Source organism: Clinocottus analis, unplaced genomic scaffold, assembly GCF_023055335.1.
Source record: "Clinocottus analis isolate CAN_PGR_092001 unplaced genomic scaffold, fCliAna1.0.p SCAF_17, whole genome shotgun sequence".
In the NCBI taxonomy this organism is placed as follows: Eukaryota; Metazoa; Chordata; class Actinopteri; order Perciformes; family Cottidae; genus Clinocottus; species Clinocottus analis.
In genome coordinates this window covers 10067473-10091905 of record NW_027175898.1, presented here as the reverse complement: position 1 = coordinate 10091905, position 24433 = coordinate 10067473, and the positions used below count along the sequence as shown (strand labels likewise).

General features: G+C 42.5%; 1 protein-coding gene across 1 annotated transcript; it reads left to right on the top strand.

Annotated features, from left to right (window-relative positions):
- Nucleotides 1-7242: 7242 nt before the first annotated feature.
- ythdf2 (YTH N6-methyladenosine RNA binding protein F2) lies at nucleotides 7243-15130 on the top strand. Its single transcript, XM_068580567.1, has 6 exons — nucleotides 7243-7431; nucleotides 7657-7681; nucleotides 8902-8981; nucleotides 10045-11736; nucleotides 13363-13428; nucleotides 13722-15130. Exons 1-6 carry the CDS (start codon nucleotides 7405-7407, stop codon nucleotides 13743-13745), a joined length of 1914 nt encoding a protein of 637 aa, XP_068436668.1. The 5' UTR covers nucleotides 7243-7404; the 3' UTR covers nucleotides 13746-15130.
- Nucleotides 15131-24433: the final 9303 nt, after the last annotated feature.

Sequence of the window (24433 nt, the reverse complement as noted above, 5' to 3'; positions counted from 1 at the left end):
ACTTCACCACCACCAACACTCCCAAAACCAGCAGATCATTGGTTGCACTCGAGTAAAGTGAATGTTTCCTTTTGATACCAAGAATAAATGGACAAAACATTGTCATCCTTGAAAGCATATGATAGTGTCAAAAAGCATTTCAAAGTCAGGGAGAGTGACATTTCCATTTAAACATGCACTAGTGTTTTCTAGAAAGGTTCCAAACAACATGTGACTAATAATGGCTGCACAACTTCTTAATCCTGGCTAAAATAAAGGTTAAATAGAATGTCATCCAGTTACACAAATAGAGTTGGATGAAGTCATTGAGCTGTATAACTAGCCACACAACAATGAGCACATGACACATGTGATTAAATGACGTTTTACTTCTTTCCATGGACAGGATACTTAAAAAATATTGCACTCAGTCCAAGTTGAAAGTGTATCCGTGGTCTTAAAACAGCCATCGGTTGCCAAGTAAACCTTCACGTCATCGGAAGTATTTATTGTGTTCCCAGAATGACACAGAAGTGTCAACTATAGGTTGCATACACTGACCATACTAACATAGAGGAGAAAGGGACTCTGCACAAATCTATGACAAATTATCACCTTTCAGCAGTGCAAACAAGAAGATTTTTTCACACACACACACAAATACACCCAATGACAATAGCAACCAGACCCAGGAGCACATACTTTATGATGCATCCATGTGCAAAAGGAACGAAGCAAATATGTTTCTATATTACATTTTTATTTTGAAATCATTAACAACAGGTTGGATACATTCTCCAGGAAATGTAGTCCCTTGCTCCTGTTTCCAGGGTTTACAGGTGCCTGATGTTTGGCCATGCCAGTCTTTTTGACGAGCACTTCAGAATGCCTGGTAGAATAGTGTGGAAAATTTGCAGAATTCCATGGACGAGTGTCAGATGAGGTGGAATGTCTCTGATGTATGCGAGTGGACGAGCTCCTCGGGAAGTTACATCGTCCCTCTGCTGCGTTCTCTCGATGGAGAACATGACCAACATCTTGCTGTGCATACATTACACATAGTATGAATAACAAGTGGCAGGTTACTGGCATGCTAATTAATTGAACGTGCCCTTAAATAGTTGTGGATAAAGCAGACATGCAACACTCAAGTTCTCACTTCCGTCACTGGTTTGATTGAATCCTTTTTCAGCTTAGCACTGCAATAAAATACTGCAAATTGGACCGTATTTTATTGCAATCATCATCAGAGTGTCACCAGAGGGTGTCTGTTTTAATTCGAATTCATAAATTAATTGGCAAATCTACTTCTCAAACTCAATCAGTCTTAACATTATTGGGGCAATAATCCTACTTCAGTCCATTACCCTTGCGGCATGATGTGCAATATGTCTCACTCAAGCCATATACATGCAGGGTACCACAGGACAGCATTAGAGTCCGGGAGAAAGAGAGTGATGCAATGCTAGAAAGTTCAGTGTTGCACCAGCGTGATCAACAGCTGCAGCTGACAGACGGAAAGGGGGGGGCCACTATTATTATTAATGGCTATGACTAAATGTCATACTCTGTGTCTCTGTGTCTCTTTCTGTCTCTGCCTCTCCCTCCAACTTGTCTTCCCTAGTGATACGCACACCTTTTGGTATTTAATCGCCCTGTGTTCTCCTTGGAATAGGGAGTGTGTGTGGGCGGGTGGGGGCCTGGGAGGGAGGGGCGGGGGGCTACTGTCGTTCCGTGCGCTCATACAACAGTTGTCATCGAGTGACCAAACTGTAAAGAGATCTTGAGAGGCAACCAGCTTGCAGAAACATGACAGAGATCCCGAAGTCCATAATTAAGCCAGTCGATTTGTGCATGGGAAAATCTTCGCATGTAAAGAACAGTATGTGCAAGCGTCCACAGTTGCTGTTGTGTGTGTGTGTGTGTGTGTGTGTGTGTGTGTGTGTGTGTGTGTGTGTGTGTGTGTGTGCGCGTGTGTGTCTGCGAGTGTGCATGAAGGTGTCAGTGTGTCTACATTTACGTGTATATGCTGAAAATAAACACAGGTTACATCACTCCTTGTGACCCTGCAGCACATCCAGCCCCGCCTCTCTTTAAAAGAGGACTGACCAAGCAAAGTCTCTCATTGGCTGAGATGTTGCAGGGCCTGTTGAGGGAGTAATGGCAACTGGTTTTATTTAGACGACTATTCACATTACAACACCACCATTAATAGGTTACAAATACCACGAGTACATTAAAGAAAAGAGTAAACGTGCACTTTTATTAACCCTTTACATTACCATTAGGGTACAGAGTAGAATTTAGGGGGACATATTGACAGAAATGGAATTAGTATATTTTTCTTTGGTGTATAAGAACCTGAAAATAACAATTTTATTACCTTAAAATAATCTGTTTATATCTACATATGAGGCGGGTCCTCCTCCATCGCCATGTTTCTACGGTAGCCCAGAACAGACAAACCAAACTGGCTCTAGATCGGGCCAGCTGTGTTTATGTATCAAACAGTATAGTTCTCCTATGCACTTGGCACACGATAACGTTTCAGTTGGCTGCAACTTGCAAACTCACCGTTCGATGCCGCCACACAACAGACCTTTAAAGTGAAATGATCAAAGTGAGAAAAAAATGGACAATCACTAATCTGAAGGCAATTCAGGACAATGCAATCAGAAAGATTATGGCAGATGTCTGTAAAAATGAGGCCTGCTGAGAACCTGAAACCACATAAGCTACCTCCTGAAACAACAAGGCCTTTATTAAGGTCCCAGTCTGGCTTGGTCCCAAAGGGGTCGGACCACTGTTGTTTTATATGCCTGTGTGTGTATGTGGCTTTGTGTGTATGTGTGTATATGTCCAAGACAGAGATGTACAGCTGCCCCGTTGTCCACTTCCACAGAAACTCATCTCAGCTGTTCAAAATCATCAAGTGTCATCGGAAACACAGACACTTTGGCACACACGCACACAAAGGGCCACATATGGACAGGTCTGGCTCATTCATCCATCTACGCAAATGCTGGTGATAAATCTTTTGTGATAGAATGTGCAAGGGGGCAGCTATTTTCTTCCGAAAACAACTCCCTCATTGTGTCCTTACTGACCTCAAGGTTACCAGAGCTCGGAGTCAGAAAATCACTGAAATACGATTAAAGAATAGTAAGGCTCATGTTTGTTTTAGCCCATTTATTAGAAACCATGTATATGTTTGCATTACTGACAATTATTTTCCTCAGCATACCTAGGCCTAAGTTTTTACATCGTTGAATGCATTTTATACTTTCTGCAGTCATCATCGGTTCATGGCAGCGTCGTTTGAAAACCGCATGACACCTGATTGGGATCACTGAAAATAATAGCACCAATGTGTCTCTATTTTTTTTATGTGAAGATGATACCATATGTGATTGATAGGTTTTACATGGCCTGAGATGTTACATTGTAGTTTAATGGTTGCAACATTTTTTTTTCTGAGTATTCTGATGTTTTTTATTATGTCACCCATCTCGGATAGATTGTTTTATGATAACCATCTTGATTGATTTGCCTTTAACTGAAGCAAGTTAATTGTCATGTCGTCCTGAAATGAATAGTTCTGTACAGGATAGTTAAAACACTTTCAAAAAACCACAATGCTTTGAATAAAGGTAAGCAGTATTGTCTTCATATAATGGCTCAACCCACCTATTTTTAGGCCTCTGCTCAAAAATTGCATACCCAAACTGAAAAGGCTGTATCTCTGCAACCATTGGGGCTATTTAAATATGTTTTGTGTTATAATAAAAGGCTACACATGTGATATTTTTCGCACATCTGTGACATTTTAATTGTACCAAACCATATGTTTCACTTGTGTATTACTTATGGTGTTCGATACATCCAAATACAGTACTTTGGGGATTGTTTTCATAAAACAAACTATGGTTTCTAGTTTCATATAACAATCCTTCAGTTTCCCCCCGAGGGGGAATTGGTTAAACATGCAAAACCCTTTTTTTTTTGGTTCTGCTTCTACTGTTTTTGCTTGTTTATGGTTATTTTATGGTAGCTGTGGAAGATGCAACTTTTCTAAAACAATGTGTGATAAACCGAGTTGCAGCACATTGCCAGAACATTAAATGTCATTAATGGAAGGAAGCCGTTTTGACACTTAAATGCATACTTACACAGAGAGAGAGTGAGAGAGAGAGAGAGAGAGAGAGAGAGAGAGAGAGAGAGAGAGAGAGAGAGAGAGAGAGGGGTTGTACACAGGTGAATGTTGACTGTCTATTAAGGGCTAACCCTCTGAAACGGACAGAATGTGAATTAACAGCATCCTCAGAGAGGCTGACAAGTGCTACATTCCTAACATCTTATTACCGAGAGTACCCTACTGCCACGCTGCCACTGGGTCACTGGAGTTATGCACACACAATCACATATTCACACACAGATATAGAGCCAAAGGACGTACGAACACATGAAAGATGCACACAGAAACGTCAATCTGTGCGTGTGGGATTGTCACCTTCCTGCTGGACATTACCGTGAGCCAGAGGCGGCTGGAGTTAGAAGGGCACTACGGGTGGCTGTGGGTGGAAGGAAAAAGATGTGGAGGGTGGACGAGAGGGCAGAATCACAAATTTGGCATGTCACATGGTCAAACAGTGAAGATTTACGACTGATCAGGTTCCACATCGGCAGCATGGTGTTGTGGCTTCAGAATGCCAGGTATGGGGGTGAGATCAGACTCCGGCTTTAGACTGTACACCCTTTCTGGCAACTGCAGCCAGTGTGACTGGAGGAAGGCGGCAGTGTTATTGGGGTTTGACGTGTGGAACGTGGTCTCTCTGCTCTTTCACGTCTTCCTGGTTGTATAGGTTAGACGTCGCAAAATAGATGGGAGCACCTACAGATAAAGACATGCAGAAAACTGAGATATGCTGTGAAAGCGAGAAGCAAAAAGAAGGTTTAATGTGAAATTAAATTAAACGAATAAGAAATATCAAAATGTTCAAAATAAAAAAAATACTGCCTTGTTTTCTTTCTCTCATTTTCTTTCTCTCTCTCTTCTGTCAGGATCTATATGATTTACTCACCGGTGACATCATGGAGACCACAGCTATTTTTATTGGCTGGTAAAAAGCCAGCTCTTCTCCAAGCTATGCCACCTGTCCAATCCGCACTAGTCAACAAGCGCCTGGGAGAAAAAAAGTCAAGCACCCAAAAATGATTGAGAGTTGAAAGGTGGAACACGATACAGGCATGCCATGCTACTGTTCAAGATATGTTTCACAAGTCAAATGTCTTGTCACTGCTACTGGTTTGCTAACCCTGATTGCCTCTGTTAGTCGTACCGACAGTTTCCTATTAAACAATCATGCAAACAGCTGTCCAGTGTATGCCTAATGTATTTTTCTGTTTCCCACATACATTCTTTTGGATTTTGCATGTGAAAATACCTCTGTTTAGTAGGTGTGTGTGTGTGTGTGTGTGTGTGTGTGTGTGTGTGTGTGTGTGTGTGTGTGTGTGTGTGTGTGTGTGTGTGTGTGTGTGACTTCAAGGTGGGGTTATTCCTGGCCTTGTATTGTGTGTTCTGAGGTGCAATTTAGTCACATGCCATCTAACCAACCCTTGGCCCTGAAAAATGCTAAGTACACTAGAGGGGGGCATCACATACGTAACTAACCATCACTGCTCTGCTTGAACTAGTTAGGTTGAAACTGGTACTAAAGGTACATATACATGACATGACTGTGTCAATTAGAGAACACGTTGAAAAATGTGAAAATGTCAAGTGTTGATAAATAAGCTACTACACAAAATACAGTTTACGTAACCAAACAAATGGTTTGAGACCTCAAAATGATTGAGACTCGGACAGTCTAATGTTTTTCATTTTGACATTTGTCAGGGTTTTTAAGGGGCAGGTATAGACGTTGTGCATTTATAAAGGATGATTCACAAAATGAGACAATAACACACTGTATAGATAGAGACACTTCTAATTAATGTGAGAATCACCTGAACGAGTATGATCACCAACAAGAGCACTTCACAAGTGAATAGTATGGAAACCAAAATGTAACACCAGTGAAAGGAAGCGCGAGCGAGTCGAATACATTTCAGTGTGATTCATAGGGGTTGCCCTGAATGGCCATGTTTGATAATTGCTCACCACACAGAAGCTTCTCTTGACCTGAGTGCCTTACTTACTTACTTTCGTCACAAATTCAATAGAGTGACTTGGAGGCCACCTTGTGGTAGGGCATGGGATTACAAGTAAAGCTCTTTTTTTCGAGAGAGTTCCTGAAAATTAGGTTTATTCTGTAAAACAACGCTAGTGGGCGCTAAAGGTTTGAAAATGGAGGCAATAGTTAACGTTGACAAAAGCTGACTAAAGCTGCTGGTTTTTTGGTGCCAAAGAATACCTTCATGTTGTTGTGAATAATATTTTTTTTACGTAGATTAAGATCTTGATTAATTATAATATAATATTATATATTTTTTCCACAAGAGTTTGTTCTTCGTGATCCCTCACTGATAGAAACTGTAAGAAAACAATGTATTACCTTTTCTTGTTGGGAACTATTAACATTAATATTTCCACAATTTAATATTAATCAATAAATTCCGTCTGGAAAGAAGACCAAAAAAAGCAAAAGATTGGTACCTAATTAAGAAGAAAGTCATTTAAAGTCGCAAATATTTAATTAGTTTCTAAATCAAAATAAGAAATGTGTTCTCCTTTGAAAAAACATAGTCTGTAATCAACAATTTCCATTTAAGTGAAAATATGTTGGAAGGGAATACCAGCCAATTTAAGAACTCATTTAAAAGGTTATTGTCTAGTGCTTCGTCCTTTAAAGTTAAGTGAGGCCCACCTGGCTTCACGCCATGTTTACAGTGAATTTTTTTTATTTATTTTTTAAGTTTTTCGTTTGAGACATATATATTGTTCAACCCCAATAAATTACCTTGTGATTCAACTAATTTCTATCATCACTCCTGATGATCATCAGCAGGTCACTTTGAGGACACCAAATTCAACAAAAGTCCAGAAACCTTTGGCTATATGGTTAAGCACCAATTGGTAATTTCCTTTTATGCTTATACACACACATGTACAATTGTATTTGATATTTGATGTTCAATACTGTTTCGTGAGTGTGCTTGACAGGTCGCGGGGTGAGGCCTTGCTCCTCCGCGCCGTTGGGGGGCGCGTGTCCGCGGTAAATAAATATCATCGTGGGTTGACGAGGGCCGCCCAGCCATGTTGAGGAGTCTGTCAAGCAAACTGCAGCCCGCCATTGTGTAGAAACCAGGCTCTATAGAGAGATAGGGGCGCTTGGGTGAAACGCTTCCATAGATAGACAGATTCTGCACCCTGCCGCTTTTATTTAGGAGTAAATATAGTAATACAGGCTCCGGGGGGGGAAAGACATGTCAGCCAGCAGCCTTCTTGAACAGGTAAAGAGAGGTATTTTCTGAACATTTACGAGGGCCAAATTTCTCAGCATCGCGACGGCTAGCGAGGATAGCTTAGCTCCGAGGCAGCGGCTGTGGCTCAGTAGTGCAGTAGGCCTGACCACCTGCTAAAGGAACTGACTGCTGAAAATATATCTCTTCATCTATTTTTCCCCTTCCTCTCTTCTCATAAATCAAACCTTCATGAATCACCTGGACCCAATCCAGAGACCGAAAGGCCAAGCTAATAAAGGTAAGAACAAATATTGGCCGACGGTATCGACTTTTGGCGTTGAGTGAATGCGGATCTTTTTACGTGCGGTGCTCTTTGAAAATCTTTACGTGCGCGGATGCGTTAGCTATCCCGAGCAAATAGGCCCGTCTGTTTCATAAACTGTTCATGTATATTGCGTATGATTTGCCACTGAAACGAAACGCGAGACGACACTGTGTCTCCCGACGAGCTATCGGCCCCTAAACTCCGCGTTTCCTCAACATCCCAGAAGTGAAATGGCACTTGTGAGGTTCCCACAGTTAGCATTAGCCGCGTCCTGACTAGCTAGCGTTACATGATACACATCAGCATCCTTTTCCTGGTTGCACTTGCAACGCGTTTTGTTGCATTGACAGGTGCGAGGGTGCCCTCTTATCACGCGGCCTCTCTTTATGTCACTGTCTGCAGACTGTTTTTGCAGCGTTAGGCTACAGGTGTCGTCCTATAGCCCTGGCCACTCGGCTAATGTTAGCCAAGTCCGTCATGTTGAAAGGACTCTTGGCGCTCGTTAACATGGAGACGCTGCGCAACTCCATGCAGCTAACCGCACACATAGCGCGCTAACGTTAGCTGGCTGCTAAGTTAACCCGAAATGACACGTCTTCCGACATGCTTTCCCCTCCTCTGTGTGTCCAAATGGGCCTCGCGCGCGCCAGTCATTGTGTTGAGCGGCCTGTAATGTAATTATTAACCTGTTCGTGGTCATCATTTTACTTTTCCATGTCATGAAAAGCTCGCGAGGAGTCGTATGTCACCGTAACGTTAACTTTGACAGAGCAACCTGAAACTTATGAAAACAAGCACTGGTCACTGGTCCACTTGCGTTTCAAAATGCGTTAAATCCTCTCAGGAAACATCACTAATGGCTTAATTTCGGTCTATTTCTGATTGTCTTAAGTGCTTTGTGCCAACATGTAGCCCAATCATGCCAAGTGCATTCAATTGTTCTCCAGAGCTGATTCATATGGTGTGCAAGATTATTCAGTGTAATCTGAAGCCCATGACTATAGGATGTGATTCATCATCATGCTCGTTTTAGTGGCATTTCCTGGGTCATTAATGAATAATTGAAGGGAATGGTTTGATTGTGGAACTAGTGATTCTGATGTGACATTACCAGATAAGACATCTGTTGACTCATCTTTGCAGACACATACACACGATTACTCTGTTTACATCGGTGTTGTTGTTCTTTTCAGTGCAAAACGGAGCTGTGACCCAAAAGGATACTTTGAATGACGATGAGTTTGAGCCTTACCTGAATACTCAGGCCAGACAGGTAAGCTTATATTGACCAGTGTTTGCCAGTAGGTGCTGCTTTTTCAATTTAACCCCTTTTTTCCTTCTTTTTTTTTTTTCAATGACTTGTACCTTTTAAGTTAGGAAGCGATTGAAGAGCTCAGAGATCAAATCAACAGATAGTTATGCAAACCTAAACTCTTGTGGTGTCAGTGTGGATTTTTACTTTTCTTTGTCCAGTCATTCAAGTGAATGTAAGAAAAAAATGTAGGCCTTCTCCTGGCTGTGTATAAATGCCTTGATTGAACCCGGTACTGAGCTTGCAGTTTGGGTCAGCGCATCCCTAATATTGACTTGTTACATGCTATTTAGATGTAATGCTTTTTTGTGTTTCTACTTTAAGATCTGGCGGTATCAATTTTATTAAACAGAGGCCTTGGAAGTTACAAGTGTTTTTTTTTAATTATCTGTGGGACTCTAACCAGAAGATTAATATACACATTACATGCTTTCTTTTTTTTAAATCTCCCAGTAGCCTTAAGGCCTCTTTTTTTTTTTATCTGTGAGCACATCCTTTCTTTTTTTGCGGTACTGAGCAGTAAAGGAAGACTCAAAGGATGGGCAGCAGTAATTGATAGATTTTAGTTGACTCAACTTTCGGTTGCTTTGGAATTTTATTTTGCTCTGGTGGATGATTGTCATCATGTGGAGTAACAGACGCTGTCTCAAGTCGGCTGTAGAGAAAAAGAATAGACCCTATATTTTCCTCCACTCCGTCTCTTTAACAAAAGGGTAGTGCTTCTGATACTCTTTTCCTAATGTATAGTTCAGTGTTATGCATCCACATGTCAGGCCTGGGGAGGGACACAACAATTATTATTGTGTGGTGAAGCCTTAGTTTGTAATAATGATAATTCAATATATCTCCTGGTCTTTTATCTTGGTCTGACTTTTTTGATCTACCAGAAGGTGTATATATACATATCCACCCAACAAAATTGTTAGATTTTTATTTTGAGTTTTGTTTTTTTGTGTGGAAAAAAATGCATTTTTATTTTTTTGACCTCTTGTACTAAAACAAATTATTTTTCCCTTTTTTGTAGAGCAATGCCTATACGGCCATGTCGGACTCGTACATGCCCAGCTACTACAGCCCCTCCATAGGATTTTCCTACTCCTTGAATGAGGCAGCATGGTCCACAGGTGGGGATCCTCCTATGCCTTACCTGGCCTCCTATGGACAGTTGAGCAATGGGGAGCCCCACTACCTCCCGGACGCTATGTTTGGCCAGCCAGGCCCCCTGGGGAACAATCCGTTCCTGGGCCAACACGGTTTCAACTTCTTCCCCAGTGGCATCGACTTCTCTGCGTGGGGCAATAACAGCTCTCAGGCCCAGTCGGGGACACCGCAGAGCTCTGGCTACAGCAGCAGCTATGCCTATGCTCCCAGCTCACTTGGAGGTGCCATGATCGATGGACAGTCCCCGTTTGCACCCGCTGCCAATGAGCCCCTGAACAAGGCACCTGGTATGAACAGCCTTGACCAGGGCATGGCGGGGCTTAAGATTGGTGGTGCCGCTCCTGGTGGTAATGGGGACATGGCTCCTAAGGTGGTTGGCTCTGGCATACCTGGTGGGGGTCCCCTTGGCCCCGTATCATCTGTAGGACCTCCAAGCATGCCTCCTGTCTCGATTGCCCCAGCCAAGCCCGCCTCCTGGGCAGATATTGCCAGCAAGCCAGCCAAGCCTCAACCCAAGCTGAAAACCAAGGGTGGCATGGCCGGTGCCAATTTGCCTCCTCCGCCCATTAAACACAACATGGACATAGGCACTTGGGACAACAAGGGCACCATGCCTAAAGCTGCAACCCCTCAGCAGATAACCCCTATTCCCAGCAATGGGCAGCCGCCCAATCAGGCTTCCCCACAACCTGGAGCTACTGCTGTAGGGAACCCACAAATGCCCCTCAGCAATGGACAGATGGTACCACAGGTTTCCCAGATGGGGCAGCATCAGCTTCCACCAGGTGGGCAACCAGGTATGGCTCAGATGCCCCAACATCCTCTCTCCCAGGGTCCTCCTCCAAACCAACAACAGCAACCTTCTCAACCTAATCGTTGGGTCCCTCCACGGAACCGGGCTAATGGATTTGGGGATGGCAGTGGGAGTGGTACAGGCCAGTCACCTCCCACTTCATCTGGTGTGGGTGTGGTTCCTGGAGTCCCCTCTGAGCCACACCCAGTCTTGGAGAAGTTGCGCATGGTCAACAGTTATAACCCCAAGGACTTTGACTGGAACCCCAAGCAGGGCAGGGTGTTCATCATCAAGAGCTACTCCGAGGATGACATCCACCGCTCCATCAAGTATAACATCTGGTGCAGCACGGAGCACGGCAACAAGAGACTTGATGCAGCTTACCGTTCGTTGGGTGGCAAAGGTCCACTCTATCTTCTGTTCAGTGTCAATGGGAGTGGTCACTTCTGTGGTGTAGCAGAGATGCGCTCACCCGTGGACTACAACACGTCTGCTGGCGTGTGGTCACAGGACAAGTGGAAGGGTCGTTTTGATGTGCGCTGGATCTTTGTTAAGGACGTTCCCAACAGTCAGCTACGGCACATTCGACTGGAGAACAACGAAAACAAGCCAGTGACCAACTCTCGGGACACACAGGAGGTACCGCTGGACAAGGCCAGGCAGGTTCTTAAGATCATCGCTGGATATAAACACACCACATCCATCTTCGATGACTTTTCTCACTACGAGAAGCGTCAAGAAGAGGAAGAGTGTGTGAAAAAGGTAACAAAGTTACTGTTGCATAAAACGGATGAATGAAAAAAAAAATGTTGAAATAGGTGCAGAATATGGTTTGGATGTGCATGTGCATTTGTTTCTTTCGTGCTACCTTTCCCTTTGGTTTACAAATGAATTCAGGAACATCTCTATTTCCGGCTGGATTAAGGTCTTTGTCAGAATTCAGATTTTTTTTTAATTTCCTTTCTCTTCCGATTTGTGGTGTTTGGTGTTTTACCGTTAATCACTTTGCTTTAAAAAGTAATAACAGACGCAAGAATTAACATGAAAAATATGTTTGCCTGCCGATATTCACTAGAAGCTAATTTATGAAATGCAAATATACAGTGGATTACATGAGAACATCAAAAATGAATTTTATTGTAATTTGGTTGATCAGCATCAACACATACTGGGTTGTGCACTCTCCTGAAGATGTCTGAAATGTCGTTTTATGCCTTATGTCTGAACATGCATTTTGGTACGGAGTGAAACCTGTTTAGCCTTTTTTTGTGTTGAAATGTCAGCATCAACATGAGAAACAAAAAAATAGCTTATGTAAAGTGTAGTTCTATTATTGAAATTATTGTTTGCAATTCTTATTGTGAAAAAGTTTCTGTGTAATTATTGGGCTTTGGTGTGACGCACAGTTGTATTACACATTTTATAATCTTTTTACCTGACAGATGGACACATTAAGGGCGCCGTTAGCATACACAATGTCATATTTTACCTCTTTTATTTTAATAGTCACCGAATGGTGTACTAAAAGAATTTAAGGTTCCCGGGTTATTTTCAATTGGTTGTAGAAAAGCCTTATTCTGTAGATGCACATTGGGGTTTGTACCAGTCTGGTATGGTCGGATCTTTATATTTACTCTACTGTATCTTTGTATGCTTGATTATCGTAACGTACCGCCTATTAATGCCAAATGTGTTTAAAGGTCGGTGCTTTAAAAGCATACATGAGATTTAGAATTTTGTTAGGAACACTTTGCTTGCTTTCTTGCAGTTATCTGTAAGAAAGACATCTGTACATGATGGAAGGTAGCGCCTTAATTATTCAGCTATTCATTATTTTTGTTTTGTTTTTGTACCGCTCTGTTCTTTTCAGGTATTCTTTTAAGAAATGTCAAACTGATTTTCATCACAAAATTGCATTGAGCAAGGATCAGCCGTTCCCCAAACTAGTGAATAATGTATTTTAGGAGTTTATTATCGACACTCAAACTTGAGACACTCAAGTGACCATGTTATTGACATAGTGGTGCCTAAAAGAGATGTCCTTTGTTTGTCTATGAAACTTCAAACAACTTTTCAGCACACGTATTGTTCATTTTAGTCATACTTGGTTGTTTTAGATCAATAATTTGTTAATGTAAAGAGTTGGGTGTTTTTCTATTTGCCGTTTGTACCTGTAATGTCTGCCGGCACAGTTGTGATCTATCTTGTAGCTCGTTATCATGTCGTGCTCTGGTTAATGACAGACTTGACTCGAGCGCTGCTGTTCCAGAGGGTTTACAGGCGTGGAGATTTACAAAAAAAAATTGGTTAAATTTGTGCCCAAGATCCAATTTCAGTAAAGTGACTTGTCTGTTCCAGTTAAGCTCAGTTTTCACTCCTCTGTGACAGGTGGAGGTCCAAGGCAGTGAGCCATATCCCAGCAACCCAAGCAACAGGAGTCATTACAGGCTTCAGGTAACTTGCTTCATCTGTCGCTACATGCAGAAGCTGCTGGAAATCTTGTCAGATTCATGTCTAGTTTTTGGGAGTTCATGAATATTGATAAGACCTCAAGCATCCACATCCTCTCTCTATCTGAACTGTTCTACATAGTTGGGCTTGCATGCCCCTTTTAATGAGAACATTTAAGCAAAATGGAAGCGACGATATGTGGTGCATGTTTGGCTTTAAAATATGTTGTGTCAACGTTAGTTTGAGAAATACAAATATTTTGTGTTGAACTTTTTCTTTTTTTCTCTGTATTCTAGGAGCGTCAAGGACGAGTCAAGTAACAGTTGGTGCTCTGGTCAAAAGACTGCAATGGCCCCCCCTAAAGCCCTGTCCACCCCATTACATCATTACATCCAGATCTCTAAGAAATTCTAATAGGGGTGAAGAATTAACCGAGGACGAAAAAACTAAATGAAGACCTTCTTGATTTCTTTTGACTTTAAAGACTTACTTCGAACTTGTAGTGAAAAGAAAAGGAAACGATTATTCATAGGACTACAACTAAATGCATAGCATCTTTAGGTGAAATCTTTTTTTGCCCCACCCCATTCCACTACATATGCTTTTCCCTTGTATGCTGCTTTTTCCTTTTTCCTTTTTTTTTTTTTTTTTTTAATGAAAGGATCATCTCCTGTTTTTATGGTCCAAGAGCAAGTCTGTAATTCTCAAACACACAAATCCAATAGCAATTTGTAGTGTTTGCTTATAATAGTATCCCAAAGTCAAGAATGGGCAGTTTGTCTCATTTTCTTTGTAACCCCCCTCTCACGCCCCCCTGTCTTCTGAGGATGCCCACAACGTCAACCAGGATCCAGTGGAGTTTCCTCCTCAGTGGATTTTCATCGTAGACTGGTGTCATCTATGCTCACAATCTATTTTGTACATGCTCGCCATGTTTGAGAGGACTGCAGATTCAGAACGGCCCTCTATTTTGTTTTCGCATGTGTTGAACGCAGCGTGTGTGGGGAAGGTAGGGTGTGGAGGGATCTGGAGAGGGAGAGAGTGGGGGGCGGGGGGTCAAGAGTTTGAAAGCAGAAGAAATGTTAAGTTGATGAGCTTGCTCAGTGTATCATTTTACAGTCTAAAAAAAATTGGGGCCCTCTGTTAACAGTCGTCATTGGACATTGTTTAACCTATTTTTCTTTCTCTTGGACAAGTTTATTCATTGTTGCAATGGCCTGCTTTCTTTTTTGTTTTGTTTTTCTCCTTCCTCCGTTTTCTAAAGACATTGATGCGAGTGGCTCTGCCCCACTCTTTCTATTAATCAGTTCAAAAGTAATAAATGTGGTATATTCAGCAGAACTGGTGTGCATTCCCCTTGTTTGACTGTAAAGCAATTTTGTCATGCAGCGTGTCTGTGCATTCTTGTCATGTTTCTTTTCCCTGATGGGTATATGAATTAATGTTTTTAATTTTCTTCTGCTAATCTTCATACACAGCCCGTCCAAGGCCCATCCTGACTTCAGTTCTCACTTGCATTTCTTCCCTCTCTTTTCCTAACTCATGTCCTCCACACTCCCATTTCTGACTGCTCTGCCAACTTTGCATACTATGATATCACAATCAGCTTCCACCATTTTCAGAATGTCATTGTTGGTGAGTTTAAAACAAAAACAAAAAAAATTTAAAAAAAACACAAAAAACCGCAAGGTCCTCTTTCAGAACTACTGGCTTTTATTTGTGGCATAATAAAGATGCTCCACAAAGTGGTGTGTGGGTTTTTCCTCATGAGCGTTTCTGTAGTCACGTGGGTGGCCTGTATCTGTCTACTTGTGATGGGTCCTTTTCCTGAAAGTATGTTTGGATGTCCAGCATGAGTACAATTATTAACCATACTACACTTCCTTTGTTTTAAGGCACTACACTAGCTCTGAAATGTAACTTATTTTTGCACCGGGCACTCTTATGTATTTCACGGTGATATCCTGGGTACGTCACTGCATTTTACACGTGAACATGTGACGTGTAGGGGAAATGCTCACATGTCCATCCGAGCATGTACACCTGCTTGTGTAGGCCGACTAATGACTTCGAGAAATGAACTGCAATCCGCCATTTTCTCTCCTCGTCAGTGCTTTACGTTGTACTGCACGTCGCGGCCACAAGAGGGCGACACAGTATTATTTACTGCGGCTCATTCCCCACCAGAGGAGAGGACGCGCTCTTCAGCCGGAGGTCGACGGGCTTCCTAAACGGGTCCCATCAGCACCAGGGCCTTCCGTGCGTAGTATGGCTGATATGTTTTTTTTTGTTTTTCACAATGCCCAAACGCTGCCTCGTGTCAGTCAATGTTTTAGTATAAACGCTTATTGCTTTTCATTCTTGGGGTTTTCTGGGGTCTGTGTGCCCTTTACGTGCGGGAGTCGGCTATTAAAACACATTGATTGCAATTACATTTAGGATTTACCTGAGCTATACAATCGTATCCCATAAATACACTGGAGAGACAGCGATATCAACAACCAATATAAAGTCGTCATATATATATATATATATATATATATATATATATATATATATATATATATATATATATATATATATATATATATATATATATATATATATAATAAAGCTTTCTCATGTGTTTGTTTGCAACCATTAAATATACTATATTAGTCTATAGGCTGTAGTTGCATACATCCCATGTTTTTAATCAACATATTTGGGGATTAAGCTCTATGGCGTCTGTGAATCTATTATCAAAATAATGACTTATATTCGCACAAAATTGTGTAAAGGTTAGCGGAGGATCGCACTCTTAAAATATAGATATATATCCCCCTCTGCCTGGTGCAGCCCATGTGTGACACTCTTGGAGTTGTAGGCCTACAGTTAACCAGAGCCTGCACAACGATGACCTTAATATAACATGACAGGGTGGACAAGGAGAGGCCTTTTGACAAAAGGTGTTCGGGTCTGCAGCCGCTAGACTTTACCTGGTGATGCTGATGGTACAGCGGGTCAGCATCACTCAGCTGTTTGAGCTTGTGCGTGCGTGTGTGTGTGTGTGTGTGTGTGTGTGTGTGTGTGTGTGTGTGTGTCGAGAGGGGGGGTCGGCGGCACGTGTCGCGTGTGAGTCGAGGCTGCGTGGCACACACGCTGCCTCGAGGGGATCTCCTGTGACCCTTATCTGCGCGTCTCTGGGGACGCCTTCTAGTCCCTCTTGGGATGCAAATGAACGGCCATAAAAGAGAAGCAGATACAGCCACCGAGACGACGGAGGAGAAGAAAGAGAAATGGGACCATGGGGAGAAAGTGGAGGAGGAGGGGGAGGGAGGGTTGAAGGCGAGGAAGAGGAGGGAGGAGGTCAGCACTCGCATCTCGGAGCGCACATCAAGCTAAAGAGGGAGATGGAGAAACAAAATAAGTTGCCCTGCAGTGGTGACAGGAGAAATTCCTCCCTGCTAGCATGACCAGCGCGCGTGCGCGCGCGCGCGCGCGTGTGGACTTGTTTCTTCATCGTGTGCACTCAGTAAGGCTGTAATTCTGACATAATTAGAAATAATATACGTAAAAAATAATATGAAATGGCAAGTATTCACTGGATATCCTATTTTTTTGCATTTACTCATTTAAGAGCTGCTTGTTTAACATTTCTAATATTACACTCTGTGACCTTGCATTTCTGTAATTGTATAAGGGCAAAAAATGCAATATTTATCTATTGTATTTTTTCCTGTATTGTTCTGTAGGAGAGCTACACATCAGGAGCGTTGTGTCTGTGGGTTGATATCGCACTGCAAGGTCATGCTTCTGCTTTATTTTCCCCTCATTATCATAAGGCATCCATCTCTTTCTTCCATTAGTGACGCTTCACCATGTCGCCAACCCGACCTCTATTTACATGATTAAATTAGATTTCTTCTCTCTTTTCGAGTGTTTTGTTTAGGAAAGAGTGCCTCTAAAAGGAAAACACAGTCAAGATAAAAAAAAAGAAGAAAAAAAAAGTGTATGACAATCGCTTTTGACGGCTTTATTTATATAATGTTTTATTTTCACTTCAGCATATTTTTCTTGTATTTTACTACAGCTCTTTTACGTTCGCTATATGTCCCAATCATGTTTTATACATATATACACTTATATTGTCTTATTTTCCAACATGGACAAAAAGGGCCTCCCCAGATTGGAGGCATAATTCCCCACCTAATTTATCAGCATTATTTGGCGACAAAAAACTAGGATTTTTCTCCAAATTTAGGCATCGGAATATGTAATATTTTACCACGTATGGAGGGCGGGGGGGGGGGGGGGGGGGAGTCACCTGCTCACCATCAGCAGGGGTCCGGCACTGTTGACATATTGAGTATTACCCCCTCTTTTCTCCTGGTGTGCCAATTCTATTGAGAGTTTGAAAAAATGCATAATGTGTAGACAGGCGAAGGGGCCTGAAAAGAGTTGACGACCTCTGTCTCGACATGTGTGGCGCGTGTGCCCTCTGCACACTCTCATTGTGTGAGATGACAGGCAATGATGAAATGTCATCCATAACAAAACATAAAGAGCCATACAGAGTTTATATTGATGCGGCTGTAGATGCCGTTTGCGTTTATCTCTCACCCTATATCGGTTTCTGAATTGATCCTATTCTTTCTTTTTAGGATGAATTTATGAATTCTTCCTGCAATAAGCACACAGTCATATTTTGACTTGACTTATCTCCTTAAACCAAAATGCAGAATTCAAGCCGCTGTGTAAGTAAAATACATCAAATGAAATCTGACCAAACATTCACAATTTCTTTTTTCCTTTTTTTTTCTTTTTTTTTTGCATATTCCGCCTCCAACATCAGAAATGTAGGTCAACTTGCATCTCTATCGCCGACAGCGATTTACAGCTTGAAGCATTTGATGCAGTTCTGTGATTATAGGAGTAGAAATTAAGCTCATTATTTAAATCACATAAAGTGCTTTGGGCCTTTTTACTTTGAAAAGAGACACTGAATAGAACAAATAGAAATGTGCTCCGTGAAATGACTTCTTTATTTAGATTTTTTTTTTGCAGGGTATAAACACAAACAAAGGCACAATATTGAAACCCACAAACCGAAAAAGGAAACAAGAAACATCATTTAATCCACAATTTAAAAGCCGTACTTTCACATTATAAAATAAAGTAGCATGCATGAGAATGCCTTTTATGATAAAAGATCATTCTCCCACAATAGCCCATCATGCTATTATAGCATTCTCACCCTGTTTTCCCATCTTCCTCTCAAACAGGGCAAGTGTACACTCATGCGTAAAGAGACCTTTGAAGTGGCCCTCTGTCACCACATGGCAAATCCCCCTGGTGTGATCCCTCTGTCCATTTGGCCACAGGACTGACGCTGGTAGGCTGCTCTGTCATTATGGAAACCAGGATATTACTTTGACTGGTGCCCAGTGATTCTAGTGTATTTCTCTCTCTCTCTCTCTCTATTTTTTTTGGTTTGCCCCTCAAGATTCTTCTGGCTCGCATGAACTGATCTATTCACATGCCTGAGGTCGCGGCTCTGTAACCTCTGTGCCTCCTGCTTCTCTGTGGCGCTTAATGTCGCTGCGTGTTAATCTCCTAGAATCGTAGCAGACATCCGTCTCTGTAGTTATCCGTGCGGCCGCTCTCCTGTCCTGAAGCGGCCGGGTGCCGGGTTTTGTCAGGTGACCGAAGACTATGGCTTCTCTCTTGGCATTCACCGCGTGCCTTAATTGTATTGAAATTAAATCAAGGTCCACTGTGAACACAAAGAGCTCAAACCCAAACTTCCCGAAAATGTTCTCGTCATCTCCCGTTCTCCTCTGTCACTTACTCCGCTTTTAGCGACACTTTCCCTCCTTTGTATTCACGTTCTAAAGCAATTTTCAACACGAATGAACATTTCTGAACGCTGTCACTATCGCAATCTTTAAAGTACATCCCGACGTTATCTTTTGTCGGTCCATCCTTGTTTGACTTTCTCGTTCCTCTCGCCTCACCTGTGATCTCTCCTCCCTGTGGGGCTCAAAGGCGGCTATGCGGTCCTTTCACACGTCAAAGTACATTGCATGCTAATCCCACAGCAGCATCTCCCTTAGCAATAAAAACAGATTTTCTATACACGGAAAAAAAACAACCCACACACATATAATACAAACCAATGACATTGTGATTTCCTCTGGCGGAACAGCCCAGAGTGTGTAAATGCATGCGCTTGAGCAAGAAAGGATTTCCAGCAACAAAATGTGAATTAAAAAAAAATTACATCTATAGTGATCATCAAAGCAGCATTCACACTATTAGAGTCATTTTCTGTACACACATAACATCATTTCAAAAAGCACCACAGAGAGGGCAGAGCACGGAGAAACAGGGAGTGAGACAGCGAGAGTGCAAAGCTACCTTTGTTGCACCATAAAGAGAGCAGCAGCCCAGCTACCTGATTGCTACCATTCCTGCAGACCATCTTCCCCTCAGAGGAAAACAAAGGATGACGGCTAGATTTTTATGAGTACACACACTGCGATGCGTCGCTATGCTTCATCCTCACCATAGCACTGCCTCCGCTGTTCCTGGTTAAGAGCTTGGTACGGTTTAATAAGACCAAGCAGTTCTTCATTACAGTTGGTAAAGCTGTGTCGTTATCTCCCCCTTACCCTCCCTCCCTCCCTCCCTCCCTCCCTCCCTCCCTCTCTCCCTCCCTCCTACTCTCCATCTCTTCTCTACTGTTCTCTCTCTCTCTCTCTCTCTCTCTCTCTCTCTCTCTCTCTCTCTCTCTCTCTCTCTGTGCACTCTGCGCATGTAACTATGTACGGACTGGAAAACAGGATCTAAATAACAACAATCTCCATCCTTTGATTAATAACTACATACACATAATTAGACAATTAGTAAATATTGATGGATAGCAAAAAGCGAAAAAAGGAAGAATTTAGCTTCTTTTCCATTACAGAAGACTTTTACATCTGGAAAAAAAAAAATGCATCTATTACATTTAAAATCCCTTTTCTTTTTAAACTCTTGAACACGCTCAATTTCTGTCTATATTTGCCTACAGAATTAAGACTATGGAGCACAAGCAGAACAGGGTTCGCTCGGATCAAATGCATCCTTCCTCTCTAAAGACAAGTCAAAAAAAATAGCAGAGGAGCCGCAGAGTATTTCCTCCTTCTGGTCCTTGGTCCGGGTTTTGTTGTTGTTGTTGCTGTAGTTGTAGCTGTGACTGCGCAGCTCCATCCTGTGAAGGTCCTTGTGGGTTAGGAAGAGCAGGGGAGCAGGCACGCGGGGGGTTGGTGGGATGGCGGACAAGGGGGGGCGGAAGGGACGGGAAGCAGGCAGGTGTCAACGCATGCAGTCAGGGGCAAGAGGAGAGAGGGTAGCAGGAAAAATCTGAACTCAGCTAAATTCTACCCGGTCACCACCATTGGAAAAATCCATTTGGATCTGCACAAGACAAAACCAAAAAGGAAGACAAAAAAAAAGCCCAAGATGTAAAATATACATATATAAGCCGTTAAGGTATATATGTATCAGGATCCAAGGGAGGAGGAGAGGAGATAAGGGATGGACGAACGAGGAGGAACAGGCAACTGGCTCGCACACAGACACACTGCGCTGAGGCGAAGGCTTGGGCTCCAATTTATGCTTTCTGGTCGACACCACCCCCCACCTCGCACACACACACACACACACACACACACACACACACACACACACACACACATACACATACACATAAAGCGTCCCGCCCCTATCTGCCCCTGTCCCTGTCCTGTCCCATACTGGATGCGTGGCCCAGCTGATCAGTGCAGAGGGATTAGCCAACGGGGCCAGCTGGCAGGGATTACACAGGCAAAGTGGGGGAGGTGAGTGGGGGAGAAGGGGGGGGGGTAGGCCTAAAACTGGGAGGAGGGAGGGGGGGGTTGGGAGGGCCTGTCTTGTCCTGCACACACACACACACACACACACACACATATACAGAGATGTGCGCGCAACACATACAGATTTCCTTCAGATGCACATATGTGTCCTGCCCCGGTTCCACAGTATGAAACGCTTGCAACTGCAGTGAATGCACGAAGCTGCAGCGGCGCAGACCGCAGAGGAAGCCAGCCGGTAATGCATGCGGTGCATCCTCTCGCTCGGCGAGCCGCGGCGACGCACGGCGTTGATAAATGTATGTAAATGTGCGGGCGGCAGCGGGCGGGAGGGGGAGGGGGGGGTGGATGGATGGAGGAGGGAGGCGAGATAGGGAGGGAGTCCCGCGGGAGAGCGAGGCCAGGCTGACAATGCAAGGCTCTGACCCTTGACCTCTCTCCGCTCCATCATCCGAGGCCATCAGCTGATCCCGGGAAATGGACAGCCGCAGTAACACCCCCTCCTCTTCTCTTTCCCCCTCTTATACACACAGGCACACACACCCACACACACACACACATGCACACATACATGTTCACTAACAGTGCTGAGTCTACTGGGGCCCAAATCACCTTTTTTTTTTTTTTTCTTCAGCAATCCTTTTCTGTCTCTCGCTCCCTCCAGCCCTCCATTGCTCTTTCCCGTCTCATGCCTCACTTCCCCACTTAGCTCGTCTCTATCTATCGCTTCTAACCTTTCTCATTATTTTGAAATGTGTCGACATCTACAACTGTCATATCTATGCAGGAAGAGATCTATTCGGTATGAGGGTATTTTTTTATATGTTCTTGTTTTGACTGATCCCACTGTATTCAAGATTTTTGGCTTATATTGTCTATCAGTCTTACTTTACCATTTTTTCACCGAACTGTTCAGACCTACAGGATGCTTCCATATTACATCTTCACTCCTACATGTAGGCGTTGGGGCAATGTTAATTTACAAATTAATATTTTGAATACATTTACGTGCTTGAAAATTAGTGCAGTAATGGTTTAATGAAGATGAAAACTCAGAGCCTATTTTAACAAACATTCCAGACGCTTTTCCTCAGTAATGTCAAATAGACGAGGATCACAGTGTTTTTGTGTGTTCTGTACAGATTGATTGTGATCATTTTTTTATGTTCACTTTATCTGTGATATTACAGCAATGTCGGAAGTTTGAGTCGTGTGGTTCAGGCGCTGCTGGTCGTATGATAAAAAGCATGCCGGCTTAACGGCTGCATGTCTGCCCAGTAGCAATTTGACACACGTTTACTTTCCCACCCTTTGATCTCAATTTCAGTAAAAGTGTAAAATATCTATTTCAATATCATGCAGAATTACATACCTTGATGGGATAAAATGTCCTAGAATTTGATGTATAATTTTTGGTGCAATATACGATCTGTCTCTCGTCTGTCACCAAATCTGCAAAACCTGCCAGGTACAGCAGGATAATTCAGAGACACTTTCACTTAGTATTAGTTGTGTCAAGTGTTATTTTGTGAAAAGCTAAATGTCAAAACTTTTTGCCGACTGTCAACAGCAGTTTGAGCTACAGTATATAAGACAGAGATGCGGCTTAGTCCAAACACACACAAACACAAAATCATGCATACACATGCCAAAACCCCACAGACACAGACACACACACACACCACACACACACACACACAGAGAGGCATACAAAGAGTGATTTCTGTAAAATCAAAGAGACATTTTGTTCGGCCTCGCAGGCAGAAAACAGCGGCAGTGTTTTATAGTACCTATATAGCATCGGACATGGTTGATGTGTGACAAATATGACGTTAGTTTAGATCTGTTTACAAGAAATGCACAATAACATTGCAGCAGAGCTCTGCAATAAAGACCGCTTGGCCTTACGTTTCTGAGGGATAGTGAGATCAGTTTTAAGAGAGAATGTGTGTGAAGGCAGTTTGAATGGAAGGACAGTTCATTCTTTTTTTCCTTTATCTGTTTTTGGGGAACACACTTGTCCACTCTTTCAATTTTTTTTTTTTTTGTGTCTATTTCTTGGAGAAGACTGGAGCCTTATTATTTATGGGCATAAATTACATGCCATAAATGTTATCCATTCTATTCTGTATATGTTTATACGTTAAGAATTAGTTATGTTCACCCTCGCACAAGAGAGGAAGGAGAGTTGTGACTGCATTTTCATGTCCTGCTACCGCGTTCTCCATTTTAAAAAGCTTGTACATGCGAGGATGAGAGCGGGCGAACGGGCACGCAACCCTCCGAGCAGACAGCTAGGACGATCACAGAGATTTTTTTTCTTTTATGTTACATATAAAAACAAGCGAAAGACGCAAGCAGCTATACAAAGAGACAAGCCGGGAGAGACAGACAGGCAGAGAGACAGGATGAGACAAATAGACAGTGCTTGTCCCTAGTTCGGTAATCTGGTGGAGAGATTAGCAAGCAGGCAGCATTTGGGTCGGATTATCGAGTCATTAGAAAAGACTGGTGCTCCAGAGCCTCTCTCATGTGTTAATGTGGCTTTACAGATCCTCAGTGCAGTCTGCGCAGATTGTAGATTGTGTTGAAGGTCTATACAGTGCAGTCTCTCAATATGTAAATAGGGCCACATAAACTTAATGCCCCGTACGCTAAGTTGTTTTCATGTTTATGTACATTATTTGGGTGACATATGAAATACACACATTTTTATGACTGATTTTAATTATTATTATTTTAATCATACAAAGAAAACAAAGAAAGTATTTTTTTTCCTCCTTTGGTTGAGGAACTTTTGCATTGCAATGCTGCAGAAGTGTTTATAGCAGAATTAAAGTGTATCCCACAGAAATGTCCTCTATTCGTCAGTGACACTAATCAGTATTAATAATGTTTTTATTTTTTTTTATTTTTGCATCCGTCAAACCTCAACAACATGTTTTTCCTGGGAGAGGAGCTATTTTTTGTTCTTAGAATTTGACATTCCCCAAATATCACGCAGACTATTTTATATGTAAAATACTACTTCACATTTTTATTGAAAGTTGTTTTTTAAATTTATTTTTACCCCCCCCAAAAAAATAACATTACCAGAGTTTTCAGCAACGACACACACATTCTGGCTTAGAGGT